Below are 18,988 nucleotides of genomic sequence, written 5' to 3'. Positions count from 1 at the left end.
CTTCCACATTACTCTGAAACCTAAATTGGAAACAAATATTTCCTAAAAAGCAATTACATATTTCAGTGCTTATTATACTTGCTCCACATACATTACAAAAGTTGAGTGCTTTATGTTAGAGAAGTTAGTCTGAAATCATTCTTAGTTAAATTCATCATTCTCTGTACTTGTTAGAACAAGTAAAATGAAATGGTAGGAACATTAAAGGTGGAGCATTGCTATTATATGTTTGGCAAACTATGAAAATTAACATTTGAAAAGTACTTCACTGTGTTGACGTTTTATTATTGTTTAGCTATAATAGAGGTGGAAATGTGAAAATATTCCAGGTGGTTATATCTTTTTCTTTTTTAACTAGAGGCTAATTACTTTACAATATTGTAGTAGTTTCTGCCATACATTGACATGAATCAGCCGTGGGTGTACATGTGTTCCTCATCCTGAACCCCCCTCCCACCTCCCTCTCCATCCCACCCTTCAGGGTCATCCTAGTAGACCAGCCCTGAGCACCCTGTCTCATGCATCGAACCTGCACTGGCAATCTATTTCACATATGATAATATACATGTTTCAATGCTATTCTCTCAAATCATCCCACCCTCGCCTTCTCCCACAGAGTCCCAAAGTCTGTTCTATACATCTGTGTCTCTTTTGCTGTCTCGCATATAGGGTCATCATCACCATCTTTCTAAATTCCATACATATGCATTAATATACTGTATTGCTGTTTTTCTTTCTGACTTACTTCACTCTGTATAATAGGCTCCAATTTCATCTACCTCATTAGAACTGATTCAAATACATTCTTTTTAATAGCTGAGTAACAGTAATGCAAGGGATTTCTGTGTATTAATTTTATATCCTGCAACTTTACTATATTCATTGATTAGCTCTAGTAATTTTCTGATGGTATGTTTAGGGTTTTCTATGTAGAGGATCATGTCATCTGCCAACAGTGAGAGTTGTACTTTTGCTTTTCCAGTCTGGATTCCTTTTATCTCTTTTTCTCTGATTGCTGTTGCTAGGACTTTCAAAACTATGTTGAATAGTAATGGTAAGAAGGGGAACCCTTGTCTTGTTCCTGGTTTTAGAGGAAATGCTTTCAAAGCAATCTTGAGAAAGAAGAATGGAAATGGAGGAATCAACCTTCCTGACTTCAGACTATACTACAAAGCTACAGTCATCAAGACAGTATGGTACTGGCACAAAGACAGAAATATAGATGAACTGAACAAAATAGAAAGTCCAGAGACAAATCCATGCACCCATAGACATATTATCTTTGACAAAGAAGACAAAAATATGCAATGGAGAAAAGTCAGTCTCTTCAACAAGTGGTGCTGGGAAAACTGGTCAACTACATGTAAAAGAATGAAACTAGAACACTTTCTAACACCATACACAAAAATAAGATGGATTAAAGGCCTAGACCAGAAACTATAAAACTCCTAGAAGAAAACTCAGGCAGAACACACTCTGACATAAATCACATCAAGATCCTCTATGATCCACCTCCCAGAGTAATGGAAATAAAAACTAAAATAAATGAATAAGATCTAATTAAACTTAAAAGCTTTTGCACAATGAAGGAAACTACAAGCAAGGTGAAAAGACAGCCCTCAGAATAGGAGAAAATAATAGCAAACAAAACAACTGACAAAGAATTAATTTCCAAAATATATAAGCAGCTCATGCAGTTCAATACCAGAAAAATAAACACCCAATCAAAAAGTGCACAATAGACCTGAACAGACTTTTATCCAAAGAAGACACACAGATGGCTAATAAACACATGAAAAGATGTTCAATTTCACACATTATTAGAGAAATGCAAATCAAAACCACACTCACACTAGTGTATCATCTCACACTAGTCAGAATGGCCATCATCAAAATGTTTACAAACAATAAATACTAGAGAGGGTGTGGAGAAAAAGGGAAACCTCTTACACTGTTGGTGAGAATGCAAACTGGTACAGCCACTATGGAGAAAAGTGTGCAAGTTCCTTAAAAACCTGGGAATAAAACTGCATATGACCCAGCAATCCCACTGCTGGGCATACACCCCAAGGAATCCAGAATTGAAAGAGACACATGTACCCAATGTACTGCTGCACTATTTACAATAGCTAGGACATGGAAGCAACCTAGATGTCCATTGGCAGATGAACAGATAAGCAAGTTGTGGTACATATATACAATGGAATATTACTCAGTTATAAAAAAGGAATGCATTTGAGTCAGTTCTAGTGAGAAGGATGAACCTGGAGCCTATTATACAAAGTGCAGTAAGTCAGAAAGAAAAGACAAATACTGTATATTAACGCATATATATTGACTTTAGAAAGACGGTACTGATGATCCTACCTGCAGCGCAGCAAAGAGACACAGATCTAAAGTGAAGACTTTTGGACTCAGTGGGAAAAGGCGAGGGTGGGATGATTTGAGAGAATAGCACTGAAACATGTACATCACCATATGTAAAATAGATGACCAGTGCAAGTTCAACCCATGAAGCAGGGAACCCAAAGCCAGTACTCGGGGATAATCCAGAGGGACAGAGGGGGAGGAAGGTGGGAGGGAGTTCAGGATGGAGGGGACACATATATACCTATGGCCGATTCACACTGATGTATGGCAAAAACCATCACAATATTGTAAAGGATTTATCTTCCAATTAAAATAAATTAATTAATTGGAAAAACTATTAAAAAGAAACTACTCAAAAAGAAAGAGACAATGTGAATAGACCTATAAGAAATACAAAGTTTAATTTGATAATCAAGAAACAACCCACAATTTGACAGTGAAAAGCTTAGGTCCAGATGGCTTTAATGCTGAATACTACTCAAATAATTACAGAATAAATATCAAATTTTCACTAACTCATCCAGCAAATAGAAAATGATACAACACTTTGAAAGTCATTCTGCAGGGCCAGTATTAACCCAGAGTGAGAAACAGACTAAGATGTAACCGGAAAAGAAAACTATAGACCAATATATCTTATGACCATGGATACACAAACCCTCAACAAAATACTAGTACACTGAATCTACTAACATATAAAAAGATGTATACATCATATATAAGTGCACTTTATCCCAGAACACAAGGTTGTATAATACGCCATTTCAACAGAATAATAAATAATGACTACATGATGATCTGATAGATGCATAAGAAGCATGTGACAAAATCCAATACCCGCTTGTGATAAAAGCTCTCAGCAAACAGCAACAGAGGGACTTTCATCAACCTGATATAAGGAACCTATGAAAAAAACATAGTTAACACTAATATTTAACAGTGAAAAACTGGATGCTTTTCTCTAAAATTAAGAATAAGACAAGGAAGCCTTTTTCACCACTTCTATCCAAAACTGTACCTGAAATTCTAACAAAAAGTAATTAGTCAAGAAAATTAAACAAAATATATCCATATAGGAAATGAAGACTAAAACTCATCAGATAACATGATCTTGTATACAGGGAATCCTAAGGAAGCCACTAAAAACCTATTAGAAAAAATAAAGAAGTTCAGCAGGGTTTCAAGATACAAGATCAAAATACAAAATCAATTATATTTCTACACATTGCAATACATAATATGAAAGTGACATTAAGAAAACAATTCCACTTATGATAACATCAAAAAGAATAGAATAAGTAGGAATAAAATAAAAGATATGTAAAATTTACACTCTGAAAACCACAAAACCTTGTTGAACTAAATTAAAGAAGATGTAAATAAGTGAAAAGGATGCCATGTTCATGAATCAGAACATTTACATTGTCAAGATGGCACATCAACAGGTATAAGACATTCCCTATCATAACCTTAGCTGGCCTCTTTGAAGAAACTGACTATCTTAGATTAAATTCATATGAAATTGCAAGGGGCTCACAGAAGACAAAATATTCCTGAAAAAAATAATAAAGTTATAAGACTCACCTTTCCTGATTTTAAAACTAACCATAAAGCTACATTAATCAAGGCAATGTGGTACTGGCCTAAGGATGAACATACAGATTCATGGAATACAATTTTGAGTCCAGAAATAAACCCACATGCCTATGGTCAATTGAACACTGAAAATGTTTCCAAGACTATTCAATGGAGACAAAATAGGCTTTTCAACAAGTGGTGCTGAGACAACTGGATAGCTATAAGCATATAGGGGTATTTACTTAAGTAATAACTGAAATTTGTACCTTTTGACTACCACCATCCAACTCTCCTATCTCCCAAACCCTGTCTCTGGAAACGAAAAATCTGACATCATTTTTCAATGAGTTTGGATTTCTTCTTTTGATTCATCATGTAAGTATTTGCCTTTCTCTGTCTGACTTATCTCACTGAGCATAATGCCCGCCATTGAGATCCAGCCACATTGCTGCAAATGGCAGGATTTCCTTCCTTTTCATGGCTGAATCGTATTCTGGTGTGTGTGTGTGTGTGTGTGTGTGTGTACACCACATTTTCCCTATCCATTTATCCATCGATGGACACTTAGTTGTAAAAACCATTGAACTGTACATTTTAAGTGGGTGAATTGATGGTATGTGAATTATATCTCAACAAACCTGTGAAAAAGAAGGAAGGGAGAAAGAAAGAATGAGAGGGAAGGAGAGAGGGAGGGAGGAATACAGAAAAAGAAATGTAGTAGGACACTTACCTACTGAGAGAAGAAATGGATCAAGGATACTAAATCTTAAGAGCTTCTGGACATTCTCCACAAAGGGATCTTGTGGGTTGCCGAGCGAATCAATATTCACTCCAAATGACGTGCTAGTAATTACATCCATGCTGTAGGCCCCAAAGACGCTGAGTAGAGAAAGACAGACACAGACAGTTAAAATCAGGACCAGCTGACTATCTATATCCAACACAGTCAACAAGAAAATCATATAAAATCAGATGCCCAGGCAAGACAGGTCAAGAGCCACACTCTCTCAGAACCACCTGCTGGATCGTGGAAGACTGCTACTATCATTCACTCCAGAGGTGTGTGAGGCGTGAGGTGTGAATGATACAACTGCCCCTGTGCTGGGGGGTTCGGGACACTAAGGCAAGTTAGACCCCCCCCCCCACCAAACTCAAGAAGCTCAGCCATAGAGGGATAGAACCCATAATTAGACAAAGGACAGTAGTGTGCTTTGACTACGGGCAATAAAAGGTGTATATGGACTGGGTCTGAGCAGAGCAACGGGAGTAAATTCACTCTTCCTGGGGAATCAAGAAAGGGGACATTGATCTGGGTCTCACCTCACCACAGAACCTATACTCAGAGCTGATTCTCCTTTAGCACAAAAGCAGAGTTGATATACAATATCACATTAGTTTCAGGTGTAGAAGAGCGGTTTTAAATTTGTATAGATTATACCCCACTTAAAATTATTTTAAATATTGAATATATTCCTGTTATGTACAATCTATCCTTGTAGCACAATTATGTTATACATTGCAATTTGTACCTTTTAATCCTCTATCCTATCTTGCACTCCCCTTCCTACTCCCCACTGATGACCATCAGTTTGTTTTCTACATCTGTGAGTCTGTTTTGGTTTTGTATATTGATATTTATTCATTTTATTTTTAGATTCCTCATATACATGATAACATGCAATACTCTTCATTCTCTGTCTAACTTATTTCACTAAACATAATACCTTCTAGGTCAATGTATGTTATTGTAAATGATAGAATTTCATTCTTTTTCATGGCTCAGTAATATTTCTCATGTGTGTGTGTGCACGTGTGTATACATGCACACGTGCCACATCTTCTTCATCCATTCATCTGCTGGTGGATACTTAGGTTGCTTCCATATCTTATGTATTGTAAATAATGCTGATGTAAACACGTATGTTTTCAAATAGTATATTCTTATTCATTGGATATATACCCAGGGTGGAACTGCTGTATCATATGAAAGTTCTCGGACTTCCCAGATCTCTCAGTAGTAAAGAATCTGCCTGCAATGCAGGAGATTTGGGTTTGATCCCTGGATCAGGAAGATCCCCTGGAGAAGGAAATGGCTACCCACTCTAGTACTCTTGCCTGGGAAATCCCATGGACAGAAGAGCCTGGTGGGCTACAGTTTATGGGGTTGCGAAGAGTCGGACACAACTGAGCAACTGAGCACACACATAACAGTCCTCTTTTTAGTTTTTGGAGAAATCTCCATATGCTTTCCCACAGTGGCTACATCAATTTACATGTCTACTGACCTTATACCAGGGTTCCTTTTTCTCCACATCCTCACCAACATTTGCTATTTGTAAACTTTCTGATGATAGTAATTCTTACAGGTGGTGGGTGATTTTGTGATTTTGATTTGCATTTCTCTGCTGATTTGCAATGTTGAGCATATTTTCAACTGTATATCTTCCATGGAAGAAATGTCTATTAGGATATTCTGTTCATTTACTGGGTTGTTTATTTTTCAGATTTTGAGTCGTATGAGACATTTATATATTTTTGATATTAACCTCTTATCATATCATTTGCAAATATTTTCTCCCATCCATTCACCAGGTTGTCTTTTTATCTTATTAATAATTTACTTTGCTGTGAAAAAGATTTTTAAGTTTAATTGGGCACAATTTCTTTATTTTGGCTCTTGTTTTCTTTGCCTTAAGAGTCAAATCCAAAAACGTACAGTTATGATTTATGTCAAAGAGCATTCATTCTGCCTATTGTTTCTTCTGTGTTTTTATGGTTTCCAGTTTTACAATCAGGTTTTAATCCATTTTGAGTTTGTTTTTGTATCGGGTGTTTTGTTTTGTAATTTCATTTTTTGCAACTGCATGTTGCAGTTTTCCCAATACACTTATTGAAAAGACTGTCTTTAATCCATTGCTTACTCTTGCCTCCTTTATCATAGATTAATTGACTATAAGTGTACAAGTTTATTTTGGGGCTCTCAATTTTATTCAGTTGATCTATGTGTCTGTTTTTGTGCCCATACTCTTTAAAATCAGGAACAAGACAAGGATGCCCACTCTCACCCTTTCTATTCAATGTAGTATTGGAAGTCCTAGCCACATGAATCAGACAAGAAAAAGAAATAAAAGGCATCCAAATTGGAAGGGAACATGTAAAACTAACACAATTTGCAGATGAAATAATACTTCACATAGGCAACCCTAAAGTTCTACCAAAAAACTAGAATAAATGATTTCAGTAAAGTGGCAGGTACATGATTAATATGCAGAAATCTGTTGCTTTTCTATTCAATAATAAAGAACTATCAGAAAGAGAAAATAATAAAACAATCCTGTTTAAAATCACATCAAAAAGAATAAAATACCTAGGAATAAACTTAATCAGGAAGGTGAAAGACATATACTATGAAAACTATAAAACAACGAAGGAAATTGAAGGTGATACAAAGAAATGGAAAGATATCACATGTACATGGAATGGAATAATTAATGTTGCTAAAATGTCCATATTACCCAAACAATCTATAGCTCTAATACAATCCCTATCAAAATACCTGTGTTACTTTTCACAGAACTAGTACAAATAATCCTCAAATTTATATGGAATCATACAAGACCATAAATGGCCAAAGCAATCTTGAAAAAAAGAACAGAGATGGAGGCATCATGCTCCCTGACTTAAGACCAAACTGTGTATTTTTGTCTCCCAGAATATTCAAGGTGACAGTTAAGCACATAAGTTAACCCCGGCTCATGTACACAGAAGATACCTTCTGATATTTTGATGAGCCAACACTCATTCTTCGGTGGCCGGCCAGTCGGAGTTGTAACACCATACACCTACTTCTGTCTGGTCACTAGAGTAACTCAGCAGTGGGAATTTGGCTCCAAGGCAGGCAACAGAGGGTCTCAGCGGAGCTCAGAGGACCAGCAGCTTCACCCCCTACTTACTTTTTCATGTCGACGGACTTGCCTTTCTCTGCTTCCCTCCTCAGGTTCCTCACCAACACATCTCCATACTGCCTAATGATGGGGAACATCTAGACACAAAACACAACAGCACCGGAAGGTAAATGTGGAGACTCAGGTTTTAGAAGAACGTGGTTTTCACGGGCATGGAGCCATAAGTGACATTTTATTATGAATATGACAATGTCTCTTCTCGGATGTGAAGATAAAAACCATTTTAGGAAACTCAAATTTGGCACACCACTCCTTGGACAGGGATATGAATTATTTTCTGCCTTATTCTTTACGTTGCTCATGGAAAACCCTCTTCTCTTCTCACCTCCTTGAGCTTCCCACTGGTGAAGGTTGGAGACAGCAATGTCCGTATTCTCTTCCATTGTTCATCCTCAGCCACAGTCAAGGCATTTTTCATAATTCCCAATGGACCAAAAACCTAGAGTTGAAAGCAAAACACATTTTACCCTACCTAAGTTTTGGAAGTCTCAACAGTTGTGGAAAATTTGTTAATAATTTGGGAACAATGTATTCAACAAATCTTTAGTGACTATCTACTTAGGGGACTGGAATGCAAAAGTAGGAAGTCAAGAAACACCTGGTGTAACAGGCAAGTTTGGCCTTGGAGTACAGAATGAAGCAGGGCAAAGGCTAATAGAGTTTTGCCACAAGAACGCACTGGTAATAGCAAACACCCTATTCCAACAACACAAGAGAAGACTCTACATGTGGACATCACCAGATGGTCAACACCGAAATCAGATTGATTATATTCTTTGCAGCCAAAGGTGGAGAAGCTCTATACAGTCAGCAAAAACAAGATGGGAGCAGACTGTGGCTCAGATCATGAACTGCTTATTGCCAAATTCAGACTTAAATTGAAGAAAGTAGGGAAAACCACTAGACCATTCAGGTATGACCTAGATCAAATCCCTTATGAGTATACAGTGGAAGTGACAAATAGATTTAAGGGACTAGACCTGATAGACAGAGTACCTGATGAACTATGGACAGAGGTTCGTGACATTGTACAGGAGACAGGGGTCAAGAAAATCCCCATGGAAAAGAAATGCAAAAAAGCAAAATGGCTGTCTGAGGAGGCCTTACAGATAGCTGGGAAGAGAAGGGAAGTGAAAAGCAAAGGAGAAAAGGAAAGATAGTCCCATCTGAATGCAGAGTTCCAAAGAATAGCAAGGAGAGATAAGAAAGCCTTCCTCAGCGATCAGTGCAAAGAAATAGAGGAAAACAACAGATTGGGAAAGACTAGAGATCTCTTCAAGAAAATTAGAGATACCAAAGAAACATTTCATGCAAAGATAGGCTCAATAAAGGACAGAAATGGTGTGGATCTAACAGAAGCAGAAGATACTAAGAAGAGGTGGCGAGAATACACAAAAGAGCTGTACAAAAAAGATCTTCATGACCCAGATAATCACGATGGTGTGATCACTCATCTAGAGCCAGACATCCTGGAATGTGAAGTCAAGTGGGCCTTAGAAAGCATCACTACGAACAAAGCTAGTGGAGGTGATGGAATTCCAGTTGAGCTATTTCAAATCCTCAAAGGTGATGCTGTGAAAGTGCTGCACTCCATATGCCAGCAAATTTGGAAAACTCAGCAATGGCCACAGGACTGGAAGAGGTAAGTCTTTGTTCCAATCCCAAAGAAAGGCAATGCCAAAGAATGCTCAAACTACCGCACAATTGCACTCATCTCACATGCTAGTAAAGTAATGCTCAAAATTCTCCAAGCCAGGCTTCAGCAATACGTGAACCGTGAACTTACAGATGTTCAAGCTGGATTTAGAAAGGGCAGAGGAATCAGAGATCAAATTGCCAATATCCGCTGGATCACTGAAAAAGCAAGAGAGTTCCAGAAAAACATCTATTTCTGCTTTATTGACTATGCCAAAGCCTTTGACTGTGTGGATCACAATAAACTGTAGAAAATTCTGAAAGAGATGGGAATACCAGACCATCTGACCTGTCTCTTGAGAAACCTGTATGCAGGTCAGGAAGCAACAGTTAGAACTGGACATGGAACAACAGACTGGTTCCAAGTAGGAAAAGCAGTACGTCAAGGCCGTATATTGTCACCCTGCTTATTTAACTTATATGCAGAGTACATCATGAGAAACGCTGGGCTGGAAGAAACACAAGCTGGAATCAAGATTGCTGGGAGAAATATCAATAACCTCAGATATGCAGATGACACCACCCTTATGGCAGAAAGTGAAGAAGAACTAAAGAGCCTCTTGATGAAGGTGAAAGAGGAGAGTGAAAAAGTTGGCTTAAAGCTCAACGTTCAGAAAACTAAGATCATGGCATCTGGTCCCATCACTTCATGGCAAATAGATGGGGAAACAGTGGAAACAGTGGCAGACTTTATTTTGGGGGGCTCCAAAATCACTGCTGATGGTGATTGCAGCCATGAAATTAAAAGACGCTTACTCCTTGGAAGGAAGGTTATGGCCAACCTAGATAGCATATTTAAAAGCAGAGACATTACTTTGCCAACAAAAGTCCGTCTAGTCAAGGCTATGGTTTTTCCAGTGGTCATGTATGGATGTGAGAGTTGGACGGTGAAGAAAGCTGAGCGCCGAAGAATTGATGCTTTTGAACTGTGGTGTTGGAGAAGACTCTTGAGAGTCCCTTGGACTGCAAGCAGATCCAATCAATCCATCCTGAAAGAGATCAATCCTGGGTGTTCATTGGAAGGTCTGATGTTGAAGCTGAAACTCCAATACTTTGGCCACCTCATGCGAAGGGTTGACTCATTGGAAAAGCCCCTGATGCTGGGTAGGATTGGGGGCGGGAGGAGAAGGGGACGACAGAGGATGAGATGGTTGGATGGCATCACCGACTCGATGGACATGGGTTTGGGTGGACTCTGGGAGTTGGTGATGGACAGAGAGGCCTGGCGTGCTGCAATTCATGGGGTCGCAAAGAGTCGGACACAACTGAGCGACTGAACTGAACTCAACTTAGTACCAGGTCCTATGCTAGATGCACAATAAACATTTATCCTGAATGTCTAGGTTCCTGCGAAGGTGGTAGACATTTGGCCACTTGATGTGGTTTACAGCCTTCATATTCCAATCTCCTTTTAAACACAAATGACCCATGTAGTACAGAAAGAGTTCTTCCAGGGGATAGAAGGAAAAAAGATCTAGTTCATCTTCCTGGGCTATGCAGAGAAGAAAGGGATTGGTGACAGCCAGCCAGATAGCCTTGACAGGCTGCATTTTGCCTCAGATTACTTCTGTCTTTACATATATTTACAGCCTGACCAACTGGAAAAGGAATGTGCTGATATGGTGGGGTTTTTTTAGTACTACCTACACAAAAGATTAGGAATCTACTTCATATTCGGAAAAAATTATGCAGTGATATGGAAAACATTTTCCCCTACATTTCCCCCCAGGAATATAAGGGTAAAGAAGATAACTCTATTTCTCAGCTTTGGATAGGCTTATGAAGCCAACCTGTTTTAAAATTTCCTCAATCTTTCAAATTTATATTTGTTTTAAAATGGAAACCTCTAACACTCATTCATGACAAAACTCACAAACAAGAAAGACAAATTTCCTTAGCTTGATAAAGAGCATCTACAAAAAAATCTACAGCTAACAGCACTTTAATGATGAAAGACTAAGGTGACATCACCAAGATGGCAGAGTAGGAGACTCCAGCCTTTGTTGTCTCACAATTAGACAGCTCACAGTAACTGAAAGTAGGTCTAAAGCGTCAGCAATATAACGGAGCACACTTGAAAATAACTCGAAGAAAGAGTAAGGAGAATAGTTATATTTTGTTTGCATCATCCCTTCCCCTAGGCCAGCACTGCTCAGCATCAAGAGGAAATTCCCCTCTTTTCACATTTTTCCTTGATGGAAAAAAAAATGAAAAGAGATGACATGAAGAGTGACCAGTTTCTCCAGCCTTTCAGAACATTGCACAAATGACCTGCTTTTCTTTCACTCCACCCAGAGACTAGCAGAGCCAAGGCAACTAGAGACAACAAAAGAAGGGCCGGGACTACCAGTGCCAACCACGCAGCAGGAGTGACTATGGTTCTCTGTATCCTGCTCTGCAGAAAACCCCAGAAACTTTGCTATGATGAAACCAACTGCCAGCACAGTCACTGAAAAACCTCTGAAAATGTTGCTGCTGATCACTTCCCAGGGTTCTACATTAGCAGACTCCAATTGCCTGAGTCCTGTCTTCCCCCTCAATTCCCAAGAGAGCTGCTCCAGCCAGTGATGCCCTGAGACCCAGGATCCACACCGGCTGCCAGCCCTGATCTTTTGGGCTGGGCATGTGCAAAACCCCATCCCAGACCCCTGCAGCTGCTCAGGTGTCTATACTACATCAGTGGAAAGCAGTAGGTTTTATGTGCTTTTGTAGCTGCACAAACACAGACGCACACACACCTATCTGTCTATATCTGCATCTATCTATCTGTCATCTGTCTATATCAACTGGCCTGCTGTCATCTATGTAGACAGAAAAGGATGGATTTACATGGATAGTTCAGTCAGTGACTCCACAGGGCTTAGTCTAGTTTCTCAGTCTCTGAACCTGTGACTTCTCCAACAGTGAGAATGCTGGCTCCCATCATCCTTTCTGTATTACTTGATCATTCCTCCTTTATGGACCCAATTCATGATCCATCCCTTTCCACTCATGATGCTCCCTCACCCTACAGGCCACACCCACAAGTGAGTATTTTGGGTTCCCTCACCCGTGCCCGGCTACCATCCCTGTGGACTCCCTCCCCTCCCTACTCCGTCTCTGACTTGGAGCCACTGTCCTCCTTCTCTGGCCCCACCCTGATGTGTGAGGCTGCCCACCTTCTGTGGCCCACCTACGGGTTTAGGACTGGATTGTCCAGGAAGAGATGGCAGGCAGGGGAAGGAGAGGGGAGAGAAGGGGCAGGAAAGGGAAAGGAAGGGCTGTGTGCAGCTTCTGACCCCACTGAAAGTGACCAGTGTGTGTAGCCTTTCAGCCAATCAACTGATCAATCAGCCACCTTTAATTCAACATTCATGGTGTTAAGGCAGTTGCATGAGTCCTACCCTACTGCCTCCAACCCCACTAGAGCTGCCCAGCTAGTGCCACCGCTGATGCTATAAGACCCAGGATCCACACCAGCAGTCAATCTGTTTTGATGCGCATGTGCAAAACACCATCGGAGGCCCCTGCAGATGCTCAGATGCCTAAAGCCAGTCCTTACTGCTGTCACTCAACTGCACTGACACACCTGCCCACAGCTAACCTCTGCGGCCACACGTGCCACTGACACACCTGCCCACAGCTAACCTCTGCGGCCACACGTGCGCACTGCCAGGCTCAGGCTGAGCACAGCAACGAGGACCCAGCGCAGCAAAAAGTAAAATAAATAAATTACTTTTAATGGATAGTCTTTCCATAAATGGTGCTCGAGCAACTCAGACATTTAGACGCAAAAAGAAAAAAAAAAAAAGGACAACCTCATACATTACACAAAACCTAACATAAAATGGATCATAGACTTAAATGTAAAACATAAAATGATTTAATGTTTAGGAAAAAATAGGAGATAATCTTCAGGGCCTAGGGCTAGGTCAAGATATCTTGGACTTGACAACAAACGCAAAATCCGTAAAAGAGTAAATTGATAAATCATTCATCAAAATTTAAAGAACAATGTTTGCTAAAGACCTTGATAAGTGGAAAAAGCAAGCTACAAGCCATGACTATAAAAGAATAGCAAGAGGGAGCCTTGTAGGGACAGAACAGTTCTATACATCGATTTTTGTGGTAACTACACAAATCTACAACTAGGACACATTTTCACAGAGCAAAACATACACAAATGAGTGAACATGAAACTGATGAAATCAGAATAAGCTCCATGAATGATATGAATGTCAATTTTCTGCTTTGAAATTGTATTCTAATTAATCAATGTATTGCCGTTGGAGGAATCAGGACAAAGGGTACATGACATGCAGCCTGTCTGTATTTTTCTCTTTTGACAACATCCTGTGAATTTATAATATATTTCAATATGCATATCTAGTAAACAAACAAATTTTAAATTAAAAAAAATAGATGCCTACCCTCCGGTTTGTGAAGACAGAATAACATTCTTTCACTAGTACTGTTTTGATCATGTCTGGATCTGTGATAACCAATAGAGGCTGTTTACCTTCAAAAATCCTGTGTAGAGAAAACAGAGTTGATTAAACTTAATGAGCCATTTTGCAGGTGAAACCACACCTAGAAGTCCAGATGTTCATCCTAATATTACATAATCTATCCTTCTAAGGTCATAGTTAAAACTACCATGAAAATATTGTTAATTGTAGGTGGTAGGGACATGGGTATTTCCTATACCATTCTCTATAATATTTATAGGTTTAATATATTTCATTACCAAAAAGGAAGTTATCTTAGTAAATAGTTGAAGTAAATTATCTGAAAATTAAAAAATAATTAAGGAGCGTCAATCTACTCAGTCATTTTTGAAGATATACCTAAAGCATGAAAATGCATATAACATTAGATGAAAACTGTTGACACACTGATTATAAATATGTAACAAAGTATCTGCAAATGGAGGGAGATTTGTAATGCTCCACAAGTGATAGTGGGATTATGACAGATTTTTTTGCCCTATTGTCTAAAATTTGCTTACTAGTTTATAATTTTAAGGAAATATTTTAAATAATGAGATATCCTTGGTAGCATCAAGTTTAGGAAAATTTGAACAAAAGGAAAAAGAGAAAAAAACTTTCAGAGGAGCCTATTTAATTCATTTTCTAAATATTTTCTTTTCATTACATGGGTCCCGTGGGCCTTGGGCTCCATGTCGGTGACATCTGTCACCAGCTTGGCAGGCCCACGTTTGACCCACCTGTCACACAAAGCTGACTCCTCTGATGTGACACGTCACTGTTTGACCTGATCTCCTGAATGTCAGGATGCCCGTTCATGGGAATGGGTCACTGGAATGAGGTTTACTCTGAGTTATTCACTGTCTTCTGACGTTTTGGTTTCCCTGTCAATCACTTGCAATGGCTAGAACGAATTGGAAGATTTTCTCCATGCTCCCTATTCGTACTTTAACTTCACAAAGAATTTCAAATGGTTTTGTGATTACATGTAAAGATTGCAGAGAAACACTGCACTTACTTCTGCCCATTTCCAAAAGCTGTTCTATAACTCAGAGGGTGTAAATGGGTGTCAAGAGCATTTAGTGCTGAAGCAGTGACAGAAGGGATTGAGGAGACACTTAATCCGCTCTTCCACCTGAATGACCATATTACTTGGACGATTCCCTTCTTCCCATCACAGTTTTGCAACAACACTTGGGTGGAGAAAGTGCTTTGGGGTGACCCTTTATATTCCTGATGTCACTCCAGCCTTAATAATTTCTCTCACTAACAGTTACAATTCAGATTTTTGAACCCACCTCAGATCATATTGATTCAGTGTACTGCTGAGTGGGGTCAAAGTCTACATAACAAGCTCTCCCAGGTGGTCCTTATTCACATCCAACATGAGAATCATTTTCTAAAGAGAGAACTGGGATCCACTCCATCCAGAGCTCACAAGTACTAAATGATGGAGGGGCAGTTGAGCTGGGCCAGTAGTGTCCCAGTGCTATGCATTCTTTCCACTCAACCAGGTTGATTTTGGGGCCACGGTAACTGACAGGTTCCCATGGTTTCTGAGGGCCTGATGAGAGAAGATGAAGAGGTCCGGACAGGTGGAGCCTCTGCCACTTGCTTTTCGCAAAGAAGCACCACAAGACACCTCTCCTTCTGCTCTCACCAAACCTCCAACAGCTCCTAAAGCCCACCTGACACGCTCTGGGTCAGATACATATACCCTACATCTCCTCAAGGTCGGAGAAAAACAGTAGATAAAACAATCAGTGAATACAATTCTATCAGAAAATTTTACCTGAAAATTAAAAAAACAAAACCAAAAACTCCATACTTATAGAGAAAGTAAAAAGCTGAGCAGAAACGATTTCCCATTATGTTTACCTATAACCCCCATCTCTTTTTCCAAAGGACATATTAAAGCCAAAATTTAAATAAAGGACTTTGGGTTTTAATTAGAAGAGAATCATGTGATCATACAGGGGGTTTTTAGCCCTTATTTTACAAACCCATAGGAGTACTCATAGAGCTGCCTCATTCTTCTGGAGCAGGAATAAATGTCCTTATACAGATCTACTTATGCATGCGTGTTAGTATATCCCTAAAATAAATTCTCAGCAATGGAATAATTAGGTTAAAAGAGAAGTGCAGGCTTCCGGTTCAGGATGGTGGAGTAGAAGGACGTGTGCTCATCTCCTGCAAGAGCACCAAATTGGCAATTAGCTGTTGAAAACCATTGACAGGAGGATACCAGAACCCACCAAAAAAAGATACTCACATCCAAAGACAAAGAAGAAGCCACAGCGAGAAGGCAGGAGGGACACAATCACAACAAAATCGAATCCTATACCTGCCAGGTGGGTAACCCACAGACAGATCAATAATACCAAAGAAGTTCTCACACTGTTGTCAAGGTTCTGAACCCAACGTTAGTGTTTCCAGCCTGGGGATCCAACAAAGGGACTGGGAATCCCCAGGGAATCTGGCCTTGAGTGCCAGTGAGATTTGATTATAGGACTTCCAGAGGACTCGGGGATACAGAGACTCTAGTTTTTAAGGGCACAAACAAACTTTTGTGCATACCAAGACCCAGAGAGAAGCAGTGACCATACAGGAGACTGAACCAAAACTATCTGCTAGGTTGAGGGCCTCCTGTGGAGGAGTGGGTTGGCTGGGGCTCACCATAGGGACGGGGGCACTGGAAAGTTCCCTTTGGCATAAACCCTCTTGGAGGTCACCATTAACCCTACCATAGAGCCTGTAGACCCCAGGGCTGGGGTCTACAACCACCAGGGAGGGAGTGCAACTCCACCCATCAGCAGATAATTGGATTAAAGCTTTACTGAGCAAGGCCTTGCCCACCAGAGCAAGACCTAGTTTTTCCCATTGCCAGTCCCTCCCATCCAGAAGCTTACACAAGCCTCTTAGCCTCAGCCACAGAGGGAAAACAGAGTAAAAAGAAACAGTCTTCCAGCAGCTAAAACAAAAACCATACAGAAAGTTAATCATGATGTGAAAAGATGCTCAATATCACTCATTATTAGAGAAATGGAAATCAAAACTACAATGAGACATCACCTCACACAGGTCAGAATGGTCCTCATTAAAAAGTCTTCAAACAATAAATGTTGGAGAGAGTGTGGAGAAAAGGGAATGCTCTTGCACTGTTGGTGGGAATGTAAATTGATACAGCCACTATGAAAGATGGTATGAAGATTCCTTTAAAAACTAGGAATAAAACATGACCCAGCAATCCCACTCCTAGGCATATATCCTGAGGAAACCAAAATTGAAAAAGACACATGTATCCCATTGTTCACTGCAGTACTATTAACAATAGCAGAACATGGAAGCAACCTAGATGTCCATCGACAGATGAATGGATAAAGAAGTTGTGGTACATATACACAATGGAATATTACTCAGCCATAAAAAGGAATGCCTTTGAGTCAGTTCTAACAAGGTGGATGAACTAGAATCTATCATACAGAGTAAAGTAAGTCAGAAAGAGAAAGATAAATATCATACAGTAATGCATATACATGGAATCTAGAAAAATGGTACTGAAGAATTTATTCACAGGGCAGCAATGCAGAAACAGACATGGAAAATAGACTTATGGACATGGGGAGAGGGGAAGAGGGGGTCAGATGTATGGGAAGAGTAACATGGAAACTTACATTACCATGTGCAAAACAGATGGCCAACAGGAATTTTCCATATGGCTCAGGGAACTCAAATAGGGGTTCTGTATCAATCTAAAGGGGTGAGATGGGGAGGGTAATAGGAGGGGGGTTCAGGAGGGAGGGGATATATGTATAATTATGGCTGATTCATGTTGAGGTTTGACAGAAAACAACAAAATTCTGTAAAGCAATTATCCTTCAATCAAAAAATAATCGATTAAAAAAATTAATTTAACTGGGAGTTCAGGACAGCTATGCTACTGAACTTGACTAAGGAACCACCACCAAGGATGCTTCAAGGGAAGCCAAAATGCTAAATAACCTCTAGAACTGCAGACGTCCATCCATATTGCTACTCAGGACAGAGCCAGAGCCTCTAACATCTTGTCATGGAGACTGAGAGCATGCTCACAGCTGCTGTGTGCACAGTGACTGTCTGCATCTGTGTTGAGCTGTTGAAGCTGTTGGAGTGACTGATGCCATGATTTCTTGTACTAGTGCTGCACCAACAGATAGCCAATTGTCTGTGCTTGTCTATCTCAATTATTGTTCCCTGAGACTCTACCAGGAGCAAATAAAAAGTGATTCTCCCTTTCTTCAAAAAAAAAGAAAGAAAGAAAGAAAGTTAATCATGATGAAAAAGCAGAAAGTTATGTCCCAGATGAAGGGACTAGATAAAACCCCAGAAAAACAACTAAATGAAGTGGAGATAGGCAATCTTCCAGAAAAAGAATTTAGAACAATGATAGTGAAAATGACCCAGGATCTTGGGAAAAGAATGGAGGCAAAGATTGAGAAGATGCAAGAAATGCTTACTAAAGACCTGGAAGGACTGAAGAACAAACAAACAAACAGAGATGAATAACACACTAGAAGGAATTAATAGCAGAATGACTGAGGCAGAAGAATGGATAAATGACCTGGAGGACAGCATGGTGGAAATCTCTGCTGCAGAACAGAACATAGGAAAAAGAATGAAAAGAAATGAAGACAGCCTAAGAGACCTCTGGGACAACATTAAACACACCAACATTCATATTATAGGGGTCCCAGAAAGAGAAGAGAGAAATAAAGGGCCTGAGAAAATATTTGAAGAGAAAACAGCTGAATACTTCCCTAACGTGGGAAAGGAAATAGTCAACCAAGTCCAGGAAGCACAGAGAGTCCCAGTCAGGATAAACCCAAGGAGGAACACACCAAGACACATAGTAAGCAAACTGACAAAAATTAAAGA

General features: G+C 39.7%; 2 protein-coding genes across 7 annotated transcripts in view; one reads left to right on the top strand and one right to left on the bottom strand.

Moving 5' to 3' along the window:
• ZNF3 (zinc finger protein 3) overlaps nucleotides 1-18,988 on the top strand; it is a 490,877-nt gene that overhangs the window by 225,670 nt on the left and 246,219 nt on the right. The window lies entirely within an intron of this gene.
• LOC145531926 (cytochrome P450 3A24-like) overlaps nucleotides 1-18,988 on the bottom strand; it is a 68,529-nt gene that overhangs the window by 27,628 nt on the left and 21,913 nt on the right. For all 6 annotated transcript variants that reach the window (XM_081555876.1, XM_081555877.1, XM_081555880.1 and 3 more), the window contains 4 exons: nucleotides 14,018-14,117; nucleotides 8,239-8,352; nucleotides 7,902-7,990; nucleotides 4,679-4,827 (listed from right to left, as the gene is read on the bottom strand). In XM_081555876.1, coding sequence (XP_081412002.1) covers nucleotides 4,679-4,827; nucleotides 7,902-7,990; nucleotides 8,239-8,352; nucleotides 14,018-14,117 — 452 coding nt within the window. The remainder of the gene's footprint in view (nucleotides 1-4,678; nucleotides 4,828-7,901; nucleotides 7,991-8,238; nucleotides 8,353-14,017; nucleotides 14,118-18,988) is intronic.

Source organism: Giraffa tippelskirchi, chromosome 13 (genome assembly GCF_054371585.1).
Source record: "Giraffa tippelskirchi isolate mGirTip1 chromosome 13, T2T-mGirTip1v1.2.pri, whole genome shotgun sequence".
NCBI classification, from domain to species: Eukaryota; Metazoa; Chordata; class Mammalia; order Artiodactyla; family Giraffidae; genus Giraffa; species Giraffa tippelskirchi.
Note: the sequence above shows the minus strand (reverse complement) of the source record. Positions and strands in the feature narration are given on the sequence as shown.